The 12812-nt window shown below is 47.7% G+C and overlaps 2 protein-coding genes across 3 annotated transcripts; one reads left to right on the top strand and one right to left on the bottom strand.

The window, feature by feature from the left end:
- Positions 1–70: 70 nt before the first annotated feature.
- On the top strand, positions 71–4655 carry BRCC3 (BRCA1/BRCA2-containing complex subunit 3). Its single transcript, XM_015859964.2, has 8 exons — positions 71–253; positions 360–479; positions 1326–1413; positions 1674–1762; positions 2098–2153; positions 2712–2843; positions 3352–3395; positions 3892–4655. The coding sequence occupies exons 1-8, from the start codon at positions 86–88 to the stop codon at positions 4041–4043; spliced, it is 849 nt and encodes a 282-aa protein (XP_015715450.1). The 5' UTR covers positions 71–85; the 3' UTR covers positions 4044–4655.
- Positions 4656–5412: 757 nt separating this feature from the next.
- On the bottom strand, positions 5413–12750 carry GCNA (germ cell nuclear acidic peptidase). Of its 2 annotated transcripts, XM_015859961.2 has the most exons (10): positions 12623–12750; positions 12241–12287; positions 11569–11620; positions 11074–11144; positions 9971–10411; positions 9704–9860; positions 9395–9539; positions 7736–7874; positions 6912–7116; positions 5413–6250 (listed from the first exon to the last, which is right to left on the bottom strand). In XM_015859961.2, exons 1-10 carry the CDS (start codon positions 12682–12684, stop codon positions 5998–6000), a joined length of 1572 nt encoding a protein of 523 aa, XP_015715447.1. In that variant the 5' UTR covers positions 12685–12750; the 3' UTR covers positions 5413–5997. The 2 variants fall into 2 exon arrangements, with proteins under 2 accessions (XP_015715447.1, XP_015715448.1); XM_015859962.2 differs by lacking the exons at positions 12241–12287; positions 12623–12750 and adding an exon at positions 12160–12227.
- Between the last annotated feature and the right edge of the window lie 62 nt (positions 12751–12812).

Raw genomic sequence — 12812 nt, forward strand, 5'->3', positions numbered from 1 at the left:
CCGCTCGCGGGGACACACGGAACTTCCGCCGCGACGCACCGCTCGCCCCCGCCACCGGAAGTCGGCCGCGCCGATTGGCCGAAGGATGCCGGGAGCCTTCCGGGGCGGACCGCGGGCACTTCCGGCGGCGAAGAGGGAAGGCGGCAAGATGGCGGTGCAGGCCGTGCACCTGGAGGCCGACGCGTTCCTGGTGTGTCTGAACCACGCGCTGAGCACCGAGAAGGAGGAGGTGATGGGGCTCTGCATCGGAGAGGTACCGCGACCCCGCAGCGGGCGGCTCCCCGGCACGGCACGGCCCGGTACCGTCCTCCTGAGGCGGCCGCTCCCATAGCGAACAACAGCCGGTTTCTCTGTACCAGGTGGACACCAGCAGGATCGTGCACATCCACTCCGTGATCATCCTGCGCCGCTCCGACAAGAGGAAGGACCGCGTGGAGATCTCCCCCGAGCAGCTCTCGGCCGCCTCCACCGAAGCAGAGATATCCTTTGGGGGCACATTGGGCTCTGTGGTGCTACCCCCGGCATGAGAGCGAGCTTTCTGGGCTCCATCAGGACAGGGGTGGTCAGCAGGGATAGGGAGGTGACTGTCCCTCTCTACTCGGCTCTTGTGAGGCCCCATCTGTTGTACCGTGTCCAGGTGTGGAGCCCTCAGTACAAAAAAGATATGGAGATTTTGTTAAGGGTCCAGAGGAGGGACAGGAAGATGATCAGGGGGCTGGAGCACCTCCCCTATGAGGACAGGCTGAGGGAGTTGGGTTTGTTCAGCCTGGAGAAGAGAAGGTTGTGGGGTGACCTCATTGCAGCCTTTCAATACCTGAAGGGAACTTACTCCCAGGAGGGGAGTAAACTCTTGGAAAGGGCTGATAATAGCAGGACACGGGGAAATGGTTTTAAGTTAAAAGAGGGAAGATTTAGGTTGGATGTTATGGGGAAGTTCTTCACTAGGAGAGTGGTTAGGCCCTGGAACAGGCTGCCCAGGGAGGTTGTGGATGCCCCGTCCTTGGAGGTGTTCAAGACCAGGTTGGACGGGGCCCTGGGCAACCTGATCTAGTAAAGGTGTATGTTTGGTGGCCCTGCCAGGCAGGGGGGTTGGAACTACATGATCCTTGAGGTCCCTTCCAACCCGGGTCATTCTGTGATTCTGTGCTGCTGCAGCTCTGCTGTGCTGCCTCTATGGGGGAGAGTCTGTCCATTCCTGCCCTGTGTCCCGTCAGCTCTGCAGGGATCTGACGTTTAGTTGAGCTGGGCGCTTTGAAGCTCTGCCCTGTGCTCGCTGTTGGTCTTGTGCCATGGGTTTCTTGTGTTAAGCATCTTGACTCACACACAGGTTGGCTGAGATGACAGGACGCCCGATGCGAGTTGTGGGCTGGTATCATTCTCACCCTCACATTACGGTCTGGCCATCACATGTAGGTAAGAGCAGTTTCCCTTTCGTAATAGAGGACTGTCTGGGTGTGCTGATGTTTTCTTAACTCATCTCGTGTATTTAAGACATGCTATTTAATGACATTTTAAACGAGAGCGAGGATTGTACCTCACATCCTGGAGCTTGCGCTTTGAAGTCAAGCTTGTGACTGTTACCAGATCCCAAGGTCACCCTTCAGAAGCTGGAAGATCTTTTTGCAACCCTTCAGGTGACCCACACAGTTCTTACCTCATTTCTTTGTCCATAGATGTCCGCACACAAGCCATGTATCAAATGATGGACCAGGGTTTTGTAGGGCTTATCTTCTCCTGTTTCATTGAAGACAAAAACACAAAGGTAAGCAGCTTAAGAGATGTGCCTGCATTGAAACGTTTGGGTGCCCTTTGGCTGTTCAGCCCAGGAGATTGTTGCAGCCTCATGAGGCTGTTACAGGTTGAGATGGGCTGATAGTGGTGTCTTATCCAAGCAGCTCTGGTCTGGGATTTTTATATTCATAGTTAATGGATCTATTAGAGCTTGAAAACAGTTCCAGCAAACCAATCAAAATGTAAGGTGTACACCTTTGCAAACTGTTCAAGTGCTCTTTGAAAGCAAGTTCTTCTTTCTGAAGGAATTTGGGGTTCCAGATGGTTTTTGGTACTTGAAATCGGACTTTGTGCTGTCTCTCTTAGACAGGCAGGATTCTCTACACCTGTTTCCAGTCCATTCAGGCCCAGAAGAGCTCAGAGTGAGTACAAAAAAAGAATATCATATTCTTCTATTTCATTTAAGCCCCTTCTTTCCAGTTTGTCTCAAGTACGTGGTTTGTGGGTTCATCAAGAGCACCAAATATTGTATAGAGATGCCTGATCTGGTTCCCTTTATCTCTGTTAATACAGGCTGCTTGAAAAAGGTTGACTGACTTTGTCCAGAACTTAGTAACAGCTTAGGATGTGGTGTAGAGCACTGCAGCTTGCAGATGAATTTGTGCTGTAATCTCTTGTGTAAGGGCTCACCCTTCTGCCTTCAACTCTAGATCTCAAAGCTCTGAGTCTGCACCAATTGTGCCCGTGCCATGTGTTGTATTGTCAGTGCTTTAGTTATTCTAACATTTCTGTCATTGGAATTTGAGGTAAGAGTGTGGCTATAAGAGGCTTCCCATGGCCTGTCAGTTCTAGTACATGTTCTTAAAAGTAATCTGTGATGATCCCATGAGTTTAACAGACTGCTGTAGGTTGGTATAGGCTTGCTTTTGCTTTTTTCCTCTATGCTGCTTTGCTGTTAATTGTATCTGATACTCTTTTAGATACGAAAGGATTGAAATTCCTATTCACGTTGTCCCCCATGAAACTATTGGGAAAGTGTGTCTGGAATCAGCTGTAGAGCTGCCCAAGATCCTGTGCCAAGAAGAACAAGATGCCTACAGGAGGATTCACAGGTAACGCTGGGGCTGCAGGCCTCCTTAAGACTGTCTGTGCTGACACATTCTACCTCAGGAGTGCAGCCTTAGCAGTGATAGATAAAATAAGAAGTATCAGTACCTCATGTATACCACTTTGTAACTTTCATGTTACGGAGTTCAGGTGCTCTTGACATTGTGCTTGCCCATGAGCCCAGCAAACTGCTCCTTTGCTGCACAGAAAAGGAGCTAAAATGTGTGTGAGCTGATGGTGATATGTCTGCATGCAGCTGCACCTATATTTAACCAGGGAACCAGTACTGAGAAGTCTGAAAAATGAGGAAAAATATCAGCATCGGGGTTTTTAATGCTCTCTCTCTATTATGACCTGTAGTAAAGTCTGGTAGTGTTGTGAATATACAGAGTCTCTTACAAGTAAAGAGGTTAAAAACACCTGCAGTGACAGCAGCTTGGAGGTGGCTGGTCCTACACTGCTTAATGTGCAGCTCACTGCTGTTGTCACTAACCCACAGTTTTCTTCTCTTAGCCTCACCCACCTCGACTCCGTAACCAAGATACATAACGGCTCAGGTAAGGATTCCTCCTTTGTGTGAGTGCAGGATGCTGCTCTGTGAGCTGAGCAGCACAGCCTGGAGGGGCTGTTTTGGCTTTGCTTTCAGGGGAATAGAAGACCACAGCTGTATAACAGTCCTTGTGAGCGCCAGAGCTCCCTTTAGCATAAAGAGCAGTTGTAAAAAACAAAAGGAAAACCAGAAGAGCACGAACTTCTCTCTTCTTCATTGCCATGAAGTTCGTTTGCAGTCACACACTGTGTAGCCAAATGGATTCTCTGTTATGTAAAGTCAGGTCAAAAAAACTAATGCAGCATTTTAAAGGAAGATATCAAAAAGTGTCAAATAACCCACAGCCAGAAGCTACTGATTCTGATCCCCTCCCTGTGGGGAACAGCGGTTGCCTTAGCAAGGATGGTGGGAAGCTCTGGCTCTCTGTGGCACCCTTGGCTTTGCAGTGGTCATAGCATAGACTTTGTGCTTGCACTGGCACGGTGTGCTCTTGTTCTTTCCAGTGTTCACAAAGAACCTCTGCAGCCAGATGTCTGCCATCAGTGGGCCCCTCCTTCAGTGGCTGGAAGACAGGCTGGAGCAGAACAAGCAGCGAGTGCAGGAGCTGCAGCAGGAGAAGGAGAAGCTCCTGGAGGAACTGGCTGCTTTAGACTGAAGGAGGAAATACAGATCCTTCAGGAAATAAAATAAAAAAGACATGAATAATCAACTCCACGGGACCTACTTGTGGCTGCAGGGTGGCCCCACGTTGCCTTCCAATGAAGATATGAGGCTGTACCTCTTGTTTTGCCCCCTGCAGCAAAGAGCACTTCTGTGGGATAAAGGTTCTGTGTACCCCAGCTTGATGGAGAGCAGCGATACCTCTCTGGATGCTGCATTGTGCAGTACAAGTTGAGCTCTGTGCTCGGGTTAAGCAGCATCTCTTGTCAGAGAAGATTTCAGTTCTGGAGGGCATAGACATAGGGAACATGTTGTTTCCCCTCCCCTACAATTGGACAGAAGTCTTTCTGCTTGTATGCCAGAAGCCTAGAACAGGAGCATTAGAGGGGAAAGGAGTTACCGTCTGTCTCTGCTGTTGTGTCTGATGCTGCCAACTTACGCTCTCTCTTAGTAGCTTCAGTTGACCACGATTGTACATTGATTACTAAATGGTTCTGGGTTACTGGTTAGGTAACAGGGAAGCCTGGAAACAGACCTGGAAGAGCTTTGATGCAGGGTCTGTGCTCAGTGTACCTCAACCCAAATAAAAACTTCCAAAGCAAAAGCTGTTTGGCGTAAAACTGAAATGGCTGCTACACCAAACCCAGAGGCATTCCTTGGCCACCATCTCTGTTTCTTTCCCGTTTCACGCAGTGCTGTTGCATACTCAGCACTGAAGCTTCTTACAAAATGGATTCTTTTTGCTGGCTCAACGGTACAGATTGTAGTTCCTTCCAAGAGAGGAGATGACTAAGGTGCTGGGAAGGTAACTGATAGATGTACAAGGCTGTCACTTGCTGAAGCTTCCGAATGTCCTTGGTGCTAGATTTCAGAGCATCCCCATCTTGTACATCACATTTCTATTCCAATGCAAGATTTCTTTCCACAGTATCTTAAAGTTCTGGGTAAGACCATGTGTCCCATTGTGTGGCTTCCCCCTTCCAGCCACAGCCCCAAGTAGCGCCACTGCTGCACAGCAATGGGTGATGGCTCCTGTGTACACAGGGCTTTTAGGAAGGACTGTCCTGACCTTCAAGGAAGGAAGCGTGACTGGGCAGATCCCATTCAGGCCCTGAATCCCATACACACACTGTAAGGTAAGGGTGAGGCACTGCTACAAACAAGTATGAATGAAGTTGCTTTCTGTCCTGTTGCAGCCCTCCAGGCACACAAGATGAGGGTGGTCATAGAGCAGCACAGGAGGCAGCCAGAGCCCAGGTCAGCTGCAGCAAGCAGGGGGACCTAGAAAATATCATAATCTCTCACATACCAAAGCTACAGAGCCTGGGTTAAACTGCAACAGAAGAGCCTGCTTCACTGGGACACATGGTATAAAAAGCCATTTATTGATTATTCCAAAGTAACAGCCACCTGAGTGATTTGTTCACAGCACACACAAACACCATCGCCAATTCAATCACACTGCACCGAAAAGTTGCATCATCAGACCGGATCTTCACATTGTATGGTTAAAAAAAACAAAGTAGTGACAGACAAAACTGAGGTTTAAATGCAATCAGAGGGTTCTGATCCAGCTTGGAACCAGACAGCTTAGCAATACCTCCTGCTAATGGAGTCAAGGCAGTGCTTACCCTATTGCCTGTAACAAGAACAGCCAAAGGTCACTCACACCAACTGTGTCCTAGGTCTACCTGCTAAGAGAGTGAGCCTGACTGATCGATCTGCACATTATTGCCACAGACCTTCCATCATCATCATCATCAATCTTTTCTTAACTGGGCAAAAGTGAGCAAAGTCCTCATGGTCTTTATTGGAAGTATTCAAATCCAAAGTACTCAAATGGTCTGGAAGCCTCTACAACACACGCTCACAGGTTCCACAATAGGCTCATCTATTTACTGCCACACAGGCAAACTGAGTGGCATCAAAGCAGTAAATGCATCACGCCATTAGAAGGAATCTTCAAGCCTCGTTTTCAAAGCAAAATCCGCACTGAGTTTCCGCATCACTTCGGCGTGACTCAAACCCTGCTGCCCTCTTTTAGTCAGACCGTAGTTTTCTTTGACATACTTTGCAAAGGGGGTGAGGTTGGTCCTGGCAGGGGTGCCATCCTTTGGAGTGGGCTGACTCAGCACCAGCCGCCCCCCGCAGAACGCGCACACAAAGCGCTCCGTGTCCAAGGACTTGGAATGGCGGCCGATCCTGAAATGAAGAAACGAGTGCTTGGATTTCACGTGCAGGAAGCACTATAAAAGCTACAGGCAGTTTTCTAAAGTCTGACACCAGGAGGTTGGTCTCCATGTTTTCATCGAATCAGACTTAATTAAAAGCAGAGTGGTTTGATTTCAGAAGAGCTTGGAACCACAGAATGGCCTGGGTTGAAAAGGCCCACAATGCTCATCTGGTTCCAACCCCCTACTATGAGCAGGGTCACCAACCAGCAGCCCAGGCTGCCCAGAGCCACATCCAGCCTGGCCTTGAATGCCTGCAGGGATGGGGCATCCACAGCCTCCTTGGGGAACCTGTTCCAGTGTGTCACCACCCTCTGGGTGAGAAATGGAATGCCTTATTTCTTCCTATTGCTACAGGCAGCATGCATTCTACAGAGATGAGCCACATGCAGTCAGTGCAGGCTCATAAGTGTTGTTCCTGACGCAGTATGTGGCCCAGAATGGGAGATAACATCCTCTAACTAAAAGCCCGTAATAGAGTCGGTGTTGATCATGAGATCTGGAATGACTGGTCAAATAAATTCACAAGGTCACCCAATGTTAACACAGAACCATCTTGTAGGCACGGAAAACAGACAAATTAGAGACAGAAGTGAATGCACAGTCACATGCAAGAACAGAATGTTACTCACGTGGCTTTGCACACAACACACGCATATGTGAATTTGTACTTAATCTCGTAAGTGTGACACCGTGTTACCACAGGCAGTTCTGGGTGAACCACAGCTGATTTATTGGCATAGAACCTCCAGAACCGGCCGTGCCCATCGCGGACGCCGTTGATCAGCCAGGTGGCTGCATGGCAGATCTCATGAATTAGCGTGTCTCGAAGGCGATCTAAGATGAATAAAAGATGTCAGTCAGGTGTGGGGAATGATGAACCTCCATCCTACCTCCCTACTTCACACTTCTGACACTGCCTTTCTTATCCAGGGCCTCTCCCTTCACAGGTGAAGAGGTAGATTCAGTATGGAACTGCAGACATGGAGCCCTGAACAGCAGTTCTGCATGTTCTGCCTGCTGACTGCTGTTGTCTGGTAGCTGCCAGAACAAGAATAAACCCACAATAGAACCCTCTCTAAAAATAACAGGTAAAATACATTGAGCTGAACTGCAGCTAGCAAAGCTCATAGTCTTAGATGACAGCATAGGAAAGGTGCCTAGTATTGACGGATGGCATCAGTTTCTTAGAGTGACATTACGGTACACATATTGGATGTCTTTAAGTCAATAACATAAACAAAATACTGAGGCTGGCACAAACTGATCCCTGTTCTCATGTTTCTGAAGTTGGCCCAGGCTTTTAGAAGGGCTGTGAGGACAAGCAATACCATCAGTGGATATGTTTAAGGCAACACAACATTTCATAGCAGGGGGCAGCCTCCTCCAATTCACGTTCTAATCTCTTCAATATGCTTTGCTGAAGACAGATCAGCGCAGGTTTGCTTTTACCTACCTGCAGAATCACAGACCTTCTCAGAGAGCTCTATCCGAGCATATCGCTGCACTTCGGGGCCTTTTGTCTGCCCAGTTACACAATAACCTGCCGTTTTCCTCATTTTTTTGTTCCAGTTTATTACCATTTTCTCTGGCAACTGAAAGACAAAACAGAACGTGTCATTCACCTTCTGCTACCTCTTTTAACCTTCTCAGGCCTTCTGGCTTCCTCTTATAAGTACTACATGCTCGGCACAGTATGTCTCTATTTGTATCCTTGACAATGCCATGGCTGACATCCACTCTCCATGGCTCGCTTCCTCTATCATCATCTACATGTCTATAACCAGCAGGGGACCTTCACAAAGCAGGATGAGACAGAAGTCCTAGTTTTTTCTCTTGCACTGCCTTTTTTTAGTATGTATGAATTTTCAGCACCCATAATAGTACGATCAGATGTCCTGCAGCTTCATTTACATCTCAAGTACCATCTGCCTTTGATTGTTCTGAACTTGTAAGATGCTATTTTTGGTCGGTGCACCTTCACACTGCAAGATGAATAATCACCTTCTGCTTATCCGCTGTGCTGGTCCTACTTTGATAAGCCTCCATCTTAACTATCTAGGTTACCTCTTTTTCTTCTGCTGACAGTTTTCCCACATCTGAATTAGTTAAATGAGTTCAAGGAAGTGATTCCCGTCAGCACAGGGACAGGGCTGAAGCACTGGAGATCTTTCAGCAATGGTGAGCCCGCTCAGCTCAGCTTTATATGAACTGAGAAGCAGCTTTTCAGTCTGTTTTGGGACAGCAGACAGGAACATGCCATAGAAATGCATGTAGCATGACTAACCACAAGGCAACAGCCCGACAACAAGGGTAAGTGCTTTTATCCTTCAGCGCTGTGGTGGCTGCTACCCACCACACACCTGTGGTCAGCTGCAAGGAACAGCATTTCTCCCCTTCCTGGCTGTTAGGGAAGGGTTAAGAGAGGCCCCACTCTGAAACAGCTTGAGCCATGCAAAGTGCTGCTGCCTGCTGTAGACTTGTCTCCCAGCTCCAGCTCACACTCTACTTTTCTGAGCAGACTGAAACAGCTCAGCTAAGAAACATGCAAGTACGTGGTGGGAAGCTGGGAATGTAACAAGAGAGATGACAGCTAGCAGACCTGCTTGTGCTACCACCAACTATTAGCACGTGCCAGTGCTGCAGTCTGTTAGCATGTGCTCCGTCACTATGGACTGACTGAGCAGTGATGGAGGTGACCCTGAGCTTCTTTCAGCAGCACAAGGACACAGCTGCCTCTGCCGAGGGCTGCTACTGCTCAGAAAAACACGTAAACATTGGTCACCTCTTCAAAGATGAAACTGATCCAAGGCAGCCTCATGTTGCAGTTTATCTCATCAAAGAAGGATCCTGCTGGACACCACCCAAGCTGCTCACTTAAGGATGGTGCACTGTTACAGCTGGGAAAGGAAGCCAAGCTGAAAGTGCTGATAAATCCCTTTCAAAGAAATTGCTTGAACAAACAAACAGAAGCCATTACTGCAACACATAACTTCTATTAACTGAAGAAGACACGGAGCATTCGCATCAAGAAGTGAGAAGCAACATCGAAGTTTTTATAACTATAAAAATGGAAGTTGCTCTGTGTTTCTTTCTGTTTAATCTTAAAGCCAACCTTCTGCTCAAAGACGGTGCTGTTATAGAGGTGGTAAAGCTTCTGCGTCAGCTCCTCCTTACTCTTCTTGAAATTCTTCACATACTGGGAATCTGGATTTGAGAGATCTTGTAAGAAGCAGCCAGGCACTGAGCACACCTTAAGCCTACAAGAAAAGATACCATCATTCACAGGAGGCCAGAGATACCTCATTACTCATGGGCATACCTGAGCCTAACGGCCTCCGCTTCCAGTTACTAATTAACAAACACTGATCAGGTAGCAGAAGTGTGTAAGTAGATTGCCACATCTTTATGGAGAACTACTTACTTTGACTGTGAGCAACTGACAGATTCGCTCCTAGGAATTCTTACAGAAGCCGTTATCTTGGAAGGTGTTTCTTGAAGCGAAACAGATTTTGATGTTGGTATCTTGCCTCCCTTTCCATTCAAGGACTGGGCACCTTCACAGAGCGGTTTGATGTTTTCTGGTTCAGAGGGAAAAGGCACAAGATTGTCACAGAATCAGGTGACAGTGATGAAAGAAGTCATTGCATCCAAAAGACAGCTTGCAAGTCAGCCAGGAATTGTTTCTTACCTCTCACGCTCGGCTGGTAGACAGCTGTACTTGTGCTTAAGATGGGTTTCCGGGGTGTATTCCGTTTCCTTATCCGTTCTATTAACGATTCAAACTCACTATCTGAACTATCTGATTTTAACTCCGCACTCAGTTGGAGTGGCATGGCTGATGTTTTACTTCCTGTATTCCCCTCACAGCTTCTTTCTGCCCTTCCACCAGGGAAGCCTGAACTCCCTCTGGCTGCCAATTCTTTCTCATTTTGTGGAGGTGGCACTTTTAGGCACTTCCAACTCTCTTTCAGGTCCTTCACTCCTCCATGTCGGTATTCCCGCCAGGGGCTGTCCACAAACACAGAATCATCAGCGTCACTTAGAATCTCTAGATGCTGCAGCTCTTTGGAGCCAGCATTTTCCTTCTCTGAATTCATCGGCTTCTTTGGGGTCTGAAGATCTTTCGGTGCTGTAATTCAAAAGAAATTCAAAAGAAACAGCTCAAGGTTCTGGCACGTCAGATATCTGACTGTCATAGAACTAAGAGTTCTTGAAAGACAGGAGAACACAGGACAAAGTTTGCAACTTCTTATTACAGGCTGCTTGTTTACAGTCACACTGAACATCACTGAAAGATGCGCAACCATGGAGACAACTGTAATTCCTTATTCTTTTAATGCATCTGCCATCAGGGCTGACAATCCTGCCAGATGCAAATAGCCAGCATTAACATCATCTTCATTCCCGGTGATGAAAACTACACGCACGTAAGAATATAGCTGAGTATTTAATATGAAAGCCTTATGAAATTAAGAACAAGGAAAAGGTAATTTCAACAATGCTCAGCCTTAAGCTGATCAGAACGCAGCCACAGCATAAAGCACGTGCTTGCCAATGAGGCTTCTGACACCTCAGCTTTGACTTATCAGCAGCTCACATCAGATCTAACACAGATGACTATTATGACTCCAGGCCATTTTGTTTCCTCTGCCTTCTCCCTTGCCCTGACTGCTCCTCCAGAAATCACTCCGCTGCTTCTCACAGCCTGCAGCAGTTGTAATCCCAGCAATTAAAGCTACCTTTTGACCCAACAGAATCCCTACTCTGTATTGCTGTTGCACAATTACTTGCCCTTCTTTTTCGTGCTCTTTTTAAAGTCCAAGAAGAAATCATCCATCGAGTCATCAATGAAGTCCTTCAAACTGTAAAACAAGCAACAATAAAATGGTAGGCATAAGCAGCAAAATGGGGGAGTAACCTTGTCTTGTTAGAAAAGCAGCCACCAAAAAGGCCACCTAACACCAAAACAGCAAAAGCTGCTCACAATGGTTACCAACTAATTCCATTTATAGTAGAACGTGGACAGTTCCAAACATCCCATTTTACATGACCTGAACACACACAGGTGGAACACACCCCAGTCCCTCTGTCTGCTCTCACTCCCATAGACGTAAATCTACAAATAAGCCTATGAACCACTGAAAATTTCATCTACGACCCTCCGAGGTCCCTTCTGACTCCAAGGATTCCGTGACTCTGTGATTAATCTTCTACATTCAGAACAGCACACGTGATGCAGAAAAACCAATACAGGAAAACCGCAAAGCCATTGATTGCAGCACCCACCTGGAATCCTCCTTTTTGGAGACTGATTTGGGAGTTTTCATTTTCGCTAAAACTGAAACAATAAACAGCAAATAATTAATGAAGAACAACAACCGTTTTGTCATGTATTTTCTTTACAAGGGAAATCTTACAGCTGGTCAAAATTCAGCCTGGAGGCTTCAAAAAGGAAACAAAAACCAACCAACTCTCCAATCCTTGATGATGATGACAGAATTTCCTTCATTGCTCGCTCTCACACTATGAAGCCAGGAAGGCGCTATTGCAAAACCCTGGATATATAGGGTTATATGCATCTCTTAGCCAAAACCATCCCTCTGAGAGGTTAAGAGTCACACAAACTCTGTGACTTGAAGGAATCTGAGCAGTTTAGGGATGTGCTTGGAATCAATATTGTGCAGAGAAAATGGTTTCCCACTGCAGAATGGGAAAGAGGTGAGAAGCTCCATGTCATGGCAGGAGCCTTTAACAGCAAACAGAACAGGAAGAGCCTCACATACAACGCAAGGCAAAAAGCATCCAGAACTGAGACGGGAGATTCAGGAGCTCCCACCAGCACTGCAGCAAAGAAGCAATGAAGAAAACTCTCCTTACAGACTTCCTTGTTGCACCCAGGTAGGAACGGATCCTATTTGCAGTTGTTCAGCAAACAGACCAACACGTGCTGTTACTTACACAGTTCAAACTCATCATCGCTGCTGGACGAGAAGCACAGAGCATGGCTGGAAAACACGAGACAGAGGAACGTCAGGAACACACAGACCTGCAGCACTAATGGCCTGAAACCCCAAATACATCCTGAAAACACAGCATAGGTACAACTAAATAACACCCGATAGCTCAAACAGGCCGAGAAGCTGAACTTGGGTATTAAAGTCTGTAACAACTGGTCACACAGTGATCAATGGACGCCAGCATCAGGGCTGGAAGCTTTGAAGGCCTCAGCTGTGAGGTGTGGGGCGGAGCTCAGGCTGCTCGGGTGTCACATATATACCGACAAGCACTGAGGGGATGTTTAACCGGCTCCAACACCCCACACGGACAGGAGCCGCCTTACCTGGCGCTGCTCCCCGCCGCCCCGCGCCGGCCCGGCCCCAGCGGGGTGCTCAGCGCCGCCATCGCGCTTCGAACAGCCCGCGCTTGCGCTGCACACTTCCGCTTCCGGGATACACCACAGGGCGCATGCGCAGTGCAGCGCTCAGTTAGGCCGCAGCCTGCAGTCGCTGCTGATAACCAGCACTACTGAG

Source organism: Coturnix japonica, chromosome 4, assembly GCF_001577835.2.
Source record: "Coturnix japonica isolate 7356 chromosome 4, Coturnix japonica 2.1, whole genome shotgun sequence".
Lineage (NCBI taxonomy): Eukaryota > Metazoa > Chordata > Aves > Galliformes > Phasianidae > Coturnix > Coturnix japonica.